The sequence below is a fragment of the Aplosporella prunicola genome (assembly GCF_010093885.1).
Source record: "Aplosporella prunicola CBS 121167 unplaced genomic scaffold K452scaffold_28, whole genome shotgun sequence".
In the NCBI taxonomy this organism is placed as follows: domain Eukaryota; kingdom Fungi; phylum Ascomycota; class Dothideomycetes; order Botryosphaeriales; family Aplosporellaceae; genus Aplosporella; species Aplosporella prunicola.
In genome coordinates this window covers 202,997-211,416 of record NW_022983556.1, presented here as the reverse complement: position 1 = coordinate 211,416, position 8,420 = coordinate 202,997, and the positions used below count along the sequence as shown (strand labels likewise).

The following is an 8,420-nucleotide window of genomic DNA, read 5'->3' as shown; positions in this document are numbered from 1 at the left end:
CTCCCCCTTCGCCGCCTTCGCCCCAACCCGCTCCCCTTTCCCCTCCACACCCTCCTTCCCCTCCCCCTTCCTCCCCCCCTCCTCAGCCCTCACAAGGCCACAATCTCGCACCAACGCGCACCCCAGCAAACACGCTGCCAAAAACGGCACCAGCGAGACAAAAACCGCGCGACTCGCCTTGGCATACGCGTCTCTGACCTCATCTTCATCCTCAAACTTGACTCCAACGCCCCCATAAACCCCTCCACCACCACCACCCCACTCCGGCGCCGCAAACGCACTGCTCGCGAGCGCCTTATACGGGGCGGGCAGCTTATCACGCAGCGCCTTCTGCAGCACTGCCGCCTCCGCCGCAAGCCCGACCGCGCCGCCCAAGCTGCGCAGAAAGTTGCGCGCAGCAATAACAACCGCGCGATGTTTCTTTGGCGAATGCGCCTGCAACGCGACGAGCGTAGGCTGAAACACCAATCCCACGCCAGCGCCGCACAGCGCGAGCACGGGCAGCATAGCCGCGGGAGCCAGGGCGCGGTCGAACAGCGTGATGAGTGCGGCGGCGAGGGTCCAGAGCGCGAAGCCCGCCCAGAGGACCTCGATGTAGCGGTTACGGGCCGAGATGTACCAGCCGGAGAGGGAGGAGCAGAGGGCGTGGGCGATGACGAGGGGGAAGACGAAGAGGGCGGATTGCAGCGGCGTGTGGCCGAGGGCATTTTGGAAGAACAGTGGCAGGTGGTAGATGTAGGCGTAGAAGGCGTAGCCGAAGAGGAAGTTTTGCAGCAGCATTGTTGCGACGGGGACGGAATGGAAGAGCGAGACTAGGTGGCCCGGTGCCGCATGCTGTTAGAACGCGTTTTGATGCTTGCGTGTATGCATGCATGGGAGGGGCGGGCTAGAGAGGGTCCGAGGTGCTTACGCGGTAGCATGGGCAGGGCAGCGACTTTCCACTCGACGAGCACGAAGGCCACAGCGCAGAGCCCCCCAATCGTCAGCATGGCGATGGTGAACGCCGAGCCCCAGTCAAAGTACGAGCCGCCGCCCGACACGGGAATGAGGATGCATATGACAGCCAGCGAGCCGGTGACGAGGCCGTAAAAGTCGATTTTCTTGACCACGGCCCTGTAGTCGCTGCAGCGCATGGTCGAGGGCACTTTCCAGCAGCTCAGCACGCCGCAGAGCGCCGCGATCGGGCACAGCAGGTAGTACAGGGCGCGCCAGGTGGCGAGCTGCGAGAATGTCGCGCCGAGCAGAGGGCCCAGCAGGTTGCCTAGGCCGATCATCGAGCCCAGGATGCCTTGGTAGCGCCCGCGCTTCTCGAGCGACACGATGTCGCTTACGATCATCATCGTGAGGCTGTATATATGGCTTGGTTAGTTGCTGATGCTGCAGAAGGACGCCGCTTCACTCCCTCCCATGCGTACGTACCTGGTGATGCCTCCGCCCGCGACGCCTGCCAGTGCGCGGAACACGTACAGCATGGTCGGGTTTACGGACAGGCCGCAGAGGAGGTCACTGATGCTCAGGAGCACCAACGCCGAGATGAAGACGACCTTGCGCCCGAAGAGGTCCGACAGCCGCCCGTACAGCACTTGGAACACAGTGTTAGCGATCAAGGCCGACGTGCCGGCCCAGCTGATGGTGTTCTCGGCGTGCAGGTCTCTCGACACCGACGGCAGCATCGTCCCAATGCCGTTTTGGTCGATGAAGCACACCGTCATGCACACCGACAGCGTGCAGAATACCGTTATGAGCTCTCGCTTGGGCAGAAAGTTTGTTTGGTCTGGGAGCGCCGCTTCGGCACACTCCTGGCGAGACATCGTCGCCGGCATGTACGACAATCGAAGTGGCGGGGATGGCGGAGTATAACTGATAATAGAGAGTGGACATCAAGCGTCAGGCGAGGTCGAGGGAGTGAGTGCTTGCCCATTGGTTAGCTGGTTTTTTGTTTGGCAGATATATTAAAAGGAAATTCTGAATGAAGTATCCAGGCGCGTGAGCGTATTACGAGTACGCGGCTTTCTGCGCTCCGCTAGGAGCTACACGAAGTAAATATGCAGGGTCCATGTTCCAGAGCATTGGAACCGTGGGACGCTGTCTGAAGGGCGTGTTGCGTGTTTATTCAATCGGTTACAGACCGTTGAGACGTGGAGATCTGACCCAAGGTATTTGGTCTCATCTTTCTGGCGAAAACATTTGTGATATTAGGAAAAAATTCCGGGGGAGCAAATTGGGTTGAGGAAGCACCTCCGAAAGCAATAGACAGGGGACTGACTGAATGACTGACTGCAAAGAAGCGCGCACCCAGAACTATACCTTTCATCTAAGAATGCCGTGACTGACAGCTCCTGCTCACCACTAAAGAAAGGCCAGAGGCCTTACTCGTACCTACCACGCGACGCTTGCCAAAGCCTACTCGTACGTTAAGGCCTCAATCCCAACATCGCAACAAAGCCCAGGCGTCCCGTCCACTCATCTCCAGAAATCGAACCAAACCACAGGCAGCAGCAGCGCAAAAACATACGACGCGCGTCAGGCCAAGTAGACACGACGAGACGGTCACAACTACTCTAGGCGTAAAAGGCCCATGATGGCATGCCTACGTGACGCAGGCAGGCAGCGCGCCGTGGTACCTGCTAGGGTAGGTCCCAGCGCAGGCGATAGCCCTGGCGGTAGCTCTGGTGATGGTAGGGTACAGTAGGCAGCTAGCGCCATGCGCAGGTTTGGCCGGCGGCGACGCGCTAGGATGACGCTCTGCGTTCCCACTGGACGATGGCGGCGCATTTTCCAGGCGAGGTTCCATTATAGGTCTCCTGCGGAATACAAATCATTGTTGGGTGTGTGTTGTGAGACGTAGCGTGTCGATTGAAGAGGGAAGTAGCTGCCGAGCGCGCGCGCTAGCTTCCTGTGGAAATGTCTAGAGCTCTGCACGTGATCATGTACTTTTCAGACTCAAGAGCACTAAATAAAGCAGTCGAGATCACTCTACAGCATCTAAGCCAACCAGCCAACCAGCAAGCCAGACCAGACCCTAGCCAAGGAGGTAAAGCAACCCTGCGGCGCCAACGATGATGCCCAATAGATGGATGCCTTTGCAATGAAAGCCTCAACCCCACCAAAGCCAGAACCAGTACCCAAACAAAAAGACAAACAACAGAGAGAGATATAGCGGAGAGAGATGGAGACGGGAGGGAGAAGGAGGGGAGAAAGGAGGGGGCAGAGAGGTACAGAAAGAGAGGGGAGATATAGCAAAAGAGCGCAAACGAAAAAGAAAGAACGCCACTACACCTACACCAGTGCAACCCAGACGCCCATGTTGTCCTTGACGCCTCGCCTTGCCTTGCCATGGCTTGCATGTTCCCGTCCGTCCGTCCTGGGCGATTGATTGATTGCCTGTGTGGGTGTGGCGGTCGCGTTAGCATGGAAAGAGAGAAGGATGAAGGAAGGGGAAAGTGGACATGAAGCAGGGAGGAGTACTAACCCGTAAACCAGAACCACAAACGCCCATCCTCCGCGTGCGTAGCGTCAGGCGGACAAGCCGGCGCAGCGATGCAGCCGCAGCCACAGCAGCGCCAGCCCACCCATCAGCACACCACAAACCAAGCACGCACACTCACGGCGCAGAGCCCTCAATAACGAGCACGCGCTCCGGAATGCGTTCACTAGGCCCATAAAGCAGGCCCATAACCTTACTTTTCTGGCGCTCCCTAACGCCATGCAAATACTCATACGTACCATCGAGGCCCTTAATCTGGTCCTCGATGGCGAGGGTACTGCTCTCATTACTGCGCAGCAGGGGGCTAACCAGACGTTTTCTCAGCATTTCGAGATTGCTTTTTAGCTGTTGTAGTTTCCCCTGGTGGTCGCCGAGGGCGCCCTTGTTGAGCAGCGTGCGCGCGCGCAGCGTCGCGAGCAGTTGGCGGTTTTTTTCGTATTTGCGCAGCCGGCTGGCGTTGGCGCCCATGAGGCGCGTCCACAGCGAGGAGAGGAGGTCGCCTTCTTCGCGCTCTTGCTGGTCTGTCTCACGTAGGACGGTGCGCTGTAGGTTGAGGAACTGCCGGTCGATGGCCTCGTAGAGGGCGAAGAGGGCCGTCGAGGCCGTCAGCTCGTTGTTGATGCTCTCTTCGAGCACGTTTAGGAACTCGTTGAAGGTGCGCTGCAGCGTCGCTTTGGTGCGCTGTGGCCCTGTCTGCCCGAATACTTCTTTGATCACTTTGCCCACTGCTGTGGGTGTGCCTGCTGCTGTCTCTAGTAGCCCGATGCGCGTCAGTAGACTGTGCACGTTGCCGAAGAGCGACGCCAGTGAGCTTTGTGGCAGGTTCGGCACTTGCGAGAGTTCGCGCTTCGCCCAGTCCATGACTATTAGGATGCTATATTGGAAAAACGCGTTAGCAGGCCCGTTGCCGGTCCAGCCAAGGTGTGTGTATGTGTATGTGCAAGTGCTGGTGCAAAGAAGAGATGTGGTGTGCGTGTAGTGGTGCGTATATACCTATCCACGTCCCCATCGACGTTCGCGAAGAACTTGGTCAGTTCAATCGAGAGCGTCTTGAGACTCTCGCTCAAGTCGTCCAGCTCCTTTACGATTATCGGCGCCGACGTCATGTTTGTCAGGCGCACGCTTTCGCCCAAATCCCACACGGCGACGCCCGTCTCCTGCAGGTCCCCGATCTGCGATACGCCGTTCTCGCTGTAGTAGATGAAGGGCTCGAAGGCCTTGGCCAGCCCCGCTACCTTGACCAGGTCCGGCACATGTCCCGCGGCCGGCGGCTGCAGCAGTATGCGCATGCTGAACAGCGCCACCGCGCCCACCAGCACCGAAAGCACCATGCTCCAGGGCGTCGCGAACACGTGCGCCATGTTGTCGCGCACGTAGCTGAACGCCGCCTCGTACGGCTCTGTGCGGTGCTGCACCTCGGCGCGCAGCGCCAGCCGGATATCTGCTAGGTTCAGCAGCCGCCACCACGACGCCCGCGCTTCATCATCATCATCGTCATACGTACAGTTGTTGGCGTACGGCGCCGGCGCGCCCGCCCCCTCGCGCCTCTGCTTCCTCTCGCGCTCGGCAGAGTGCGAGGACAGCGCGCGCGCGGGGCCACCGCGGCCTTCTGCGCCGCCTTCCCCTCTTCTTCCTCCTCCTCCTCCTCCTCCTACTCCTTCCTCCTTTTCCTCGTTCACGCGCGCCAGCGGCTCGACGTCGCGATCCGGACTCGTGCGCGGCGTCTGCTTCAGCGGGCTCGCCGGCAAGGGCACGTTGGCGGGGACGGCGGACTCGAGCTCGCCAGTGCTGTCGTACATGGGGCTGACTTCGCGGGAGCCGCGGGTGGCGGGGCTATTAGGCGTGTGTGCGTTGTGGTGGTGGTGACGGTACCAGCCGCTGCCGGCCTTACGCCAGGCGGGCGGCGACCAGGGACCGGCGCTGTCGGCGTCGTCGACGTCGGACTCGTCGTCGCGGAAGGCCGAGTGGGAGCTGGCGAGGCCGAAGAAGGAGGGCCGCGCCGGGTGCGCGTCTTCGTTGTAGTAGCAGTCGTCGAGCGAGGCGGCCAGCGAGGGTCGCGACGCCAAAAGGTCCTCCAGCTCGTCGGTGCGGAGGGCGGCGTTGGTCATGGTGCGCGTTGCCGTGCCCATGCGTAGGGATGGTGGTGGATGCGGAGAGGTGCGTTGCGACCGAATGCGATGCGATGCGATGCGACAGGCAGGTAATGACTTGGCACGTCTCGGGAGCGGGCGCAGATCAGAGTGGAAGTGGACGGGTACGGCGGCGGAAGCGGGGCAGCGGAGGAGGAAACACAGCCCTGCGAGACATTGGGAAGAGGGCAGGAGCTGGTGGGAGGGGCGAGAGCAGATAGGTAGGTAGTGACCAGTGAAACCGAGGGGGCTGGGCTGCCTGCGCGGTCGAGCGCGCGTTGGTCGCGCGCCCATCCAATCACACTGCCCCTCCGGGACTAGCCCTTGCTTCGGCGCAAAGTCATGGTGACGTGGAGGGTTTTGCTTCTGCTCTTCCATTATTGTCCCTACGAGTAAGTCCTAACTAACACTGAAGAGAGCAAGATGTGAGTGTGTGAGTGTGGCGGCAGATGCTGCTCCCTCAGCCCTGTCAGATGACCCTCCCCCGCTCTCGTGCCTATCGCGCCCGATCATCCCGATCATGGCGTGCGGTGCAACGGACCCTCCACACTCCCTCTCCCTTGCCGCTCAACAAATGAATGGACTGACTGCAATGGAAAACAAATTTGCCACGCGCAAAAAAAAAAAAAGAAAAAAAGAAAAAAAAAAAAACAATGAATCATCATCACTGCCCACGCCAGTCGTGCGCCTGCTCCCACGCGTAGCCCACTCGATAGACCGTCTCCTCGGCCCACCACCTGCCCACCACCTGCAGCCCCACCGGCAGCCGCACCCCGCCGCCACCCTCCTCCTCCTCCTCCTCGTCAAGCGCCTCCAGCATCCCCACCGGCACCGTTAGCGCCGGATGTCCCGTCAAGTTGAACTGGCACGTGTTGCTCGTAAGGTCGAGCAGTGGCAGCAGCTGGTCAAGTGGCCGGGCATCTTGCGCGCAATGTCTCTTCGCCACGGCGGGCAGCGTAGGCGCGAGCAGCGCGTCGCGCCCAGCCAGGGCCGCGTCGACGGCGGCCCGCAGCCCGCGCGACAGATTGCTGGCCTTGGCCGGCAGGAGCGGGAAGGCGCGCGCGGCGTGCGCCCCGTTCACGTAGACGTTCTTGGTCGCGGCCGACGCGCGCGCCCACCGCTCCCCTCGCCCTTGCCCTGCCAGCGGCCAGAGCTGCTCGTTCAGCTCCAGCAGCTGGAACCCGCGCCGCCCTGGCGCCCCGATCGTCTTGGTCAGGAACCCCCCCGCTTTGCTGACCGCCGTCCAGATCGTCCGGCCTTGTTCCCACTGCGGTATCGAGACGTGCTCGACCGTGGCCCCCAGGGCCGCCAGCTGCGAGCTCGCCCGCAGCACCGTCGCTCGCACCCGCGCGTCCACCGCTGCTCCCGTCAGAGCCTCCGTGATGATGCCGAGCCGAACGCCCGAGAGGTCCCGCGGGTCCTTGAGCCCTGAAAGCATGGCGCCATATTGCGGGATCCGGGACGGCGGTGGCGCGGCGAAGCTGCGGTCGTCGATGTCGTCTGTCCCCGCCATGGCCTGGAGCATTAGCGCGTTGTCCATGACCGTCCGGGTCATAGGGCCCAAGTGGTCGTTTGTCGGCTCGTTGCTCGCGCACCCTGCCGGTACAGTACATACACCATTAGCAAGGAGCGGAGATGGCCCGACGGACACTACAACATTGTGGTCAACCCACCCGTATAAGGCACCAGCCCAAACGTCGGCTTCAAGCCCACAATCCCGCAGTTGCAAGCCGGGATGCGCACACTGCCGCCCTGGTCCGCCCCGACGGCCAAATCCGCCTCTCCCAGCGCCACCAGCACTCCGCAGCCGCTCGAGCTGCCCCCGCTACAGTACCCCCTCGCGAAGGGGTTGTGGACCGGGCCGCTCGCCGCCGAGTGCGACGTCGCGCTCAGGCAGAGGTTCTCGCACACGGCCTTCCCAATAACATGGGCGCCGGCTTCCAGCAGCCGGGTCACGACCGTGGCATCCGTGTTCTAGTGCGTGTGTCCCGTCAGTGGCTGTGACAGTGATGGAGGTTGACTGCGGCGTGCGCGCCTTACCGGCACAATGCCCTTGACGAACTCGGTGCCCAGCTCCATCGGCACGTCTTTGACTGCGATACTGTCCTTGAGCACGACGGTCCTGCCCGCCAGCAGGCCAGGCTTTTTCCTTTCGGTGCTCTGGTCCTTGATGCTGCACCGCCACGCCCACGCACCATGCGCATTCGCCTCTGGGTCCGGAGGGTGGACATGCTCTCTCGGAAAGCGCGCGAGGTCAACGGCCGGCACAACGTCTGCGCTTGGAAATAAGCAAGATGCTGCGAAGCAGAGCCCAGGCCACTTAAAACGAGAACACAACACGAGCATACAATACATACCGGGCAGCGCCATCAGCGCCTCCGCCGCGTCGTGGAACCCGCCTAATAACGCCCGGTAGTCCTCTTTCTCGGCGTCGGCCATCTCGACGCCTAGCGTTGCGCACGCTTGGTCTAGCTCGGCCATCGTTACGGGATTGCTGGCTTGGGGCGTGGGTGAGGGGACGGACATTGTTGCTGTTGCTGTTGTTGTTGCTGCTGTTGGTGGTGGTGGTGCTGTTGTACCTACCTTAGTGACGCGCTCTGCGCAAGACGTTCGCGAGGACGGCCTGACGGGTGGGGGCGGGGTGCCGGTGGGGCGGGGTATGTGTGTGTGTGTTTAGTGCTTGTTTTGACTTGCAGGCAGCTTCCGCGTTGCGGTGCGGGCAAAAGCTGTGTATGTATGTACCTAGGCAGGCAGGTGTGCGCGAAAAAGGTGTGTGCACCTAGGCTGCAGCACACCGAAGGTAC

At 61.4% G+C, this 8,420-nt stretch overlaps 4 protein-coding genes across 4 annotated transcripts in view; all 4 read right to left on the bottom strand.

Moving 5' to 3' along the window:
• Window positions 1-1,811, bottom strand: part of K452DRAFT_329163 (uncharacterized protein) — a gene marked incomplete at both ends in the record, with an annotated part of 2,240 nt that extends 429 nt beyond the window's left edge. The window contains 3 exons of the mRNA XM_033545040.1: window positions 94-812; window positions 911-1,347; window positions 1,420-1,811. Of these exons, the coding sequence (XP_033393360.1) occupies window positions 94-812; window positions 911-1,347; window positions 1,420-1,811 (1,548 nt within the window). The remainder of the gene's footprint in view (window positions 1-93; window positions 813-910; window positions 1,348-1,419) is intronic.
• Window positions 1,812-2,493: 682 nt separating this feature from the next.
• On the bottom strand, window positions 2,494-3,508 carry K452DRAFT_100255 (uncharacterized protein). The gene has a single exon (XM_033534887.1). The coding sequence runs from the start codon at window positions 3,411-3,413 to the stop codon at window positions 2,889-2,891; it is 525 nt and encodes a 174-aa protein (XP_033393359.1). The 5' UTR covers window positions 3,414-3,508; the 3' UTR covers window positions 2,494-2,888.
• A 138-nt stretch (window positions 3,509-3,646) lies between these two features.
• Window positions 3,647-4,944, bottom strand: K452DRAFT_210261 (uncharacterized protein; the record flags this gene model as incomplete). Its single annotated transcript, XM_033536157.1, has 2 exons — window positions 3,647-4,361; window positions 4,481-4,944. Coding segments are annotated over 2 exons (1,179 nt in total), but the record flags the coding sequence as incomplete, so codon positions are not given.
• A 1,336-nt stretch (window positions 4,945-6,280) lies between these two features.
• Window positions 6,281-8,142, bottom strand: K452DRAFT_235635 (uncharacterized protein; the record flags this gene model as incomplete). The annotated part of the gene is made up of 4 exons (XM_033537449.1): window positions 6,281-7,212; window positions 7,290-7,590; window positions 7,657-7,889; window positions 7,974-8,142. 4 exons carry the CDS (start codon window positions 8,140-8,142, stop codon window positions 6,281-6,283), a joined length of 1,635 nt encoding a protein of 544 aa, XP_033393357.1.
• Between the last annotated feature and the right edge of the window lie 278 nt (window positions 8,143-8,420).

Coding starts and splice junctions, on each gene's coding strand:
- K452DRAFT_100255 (XM_033534887.1), bottom strand. CDS start 3,413: ATGCTAACGCGACCGCCACACCCACACAGGCAATCAATCAATCGCCCA.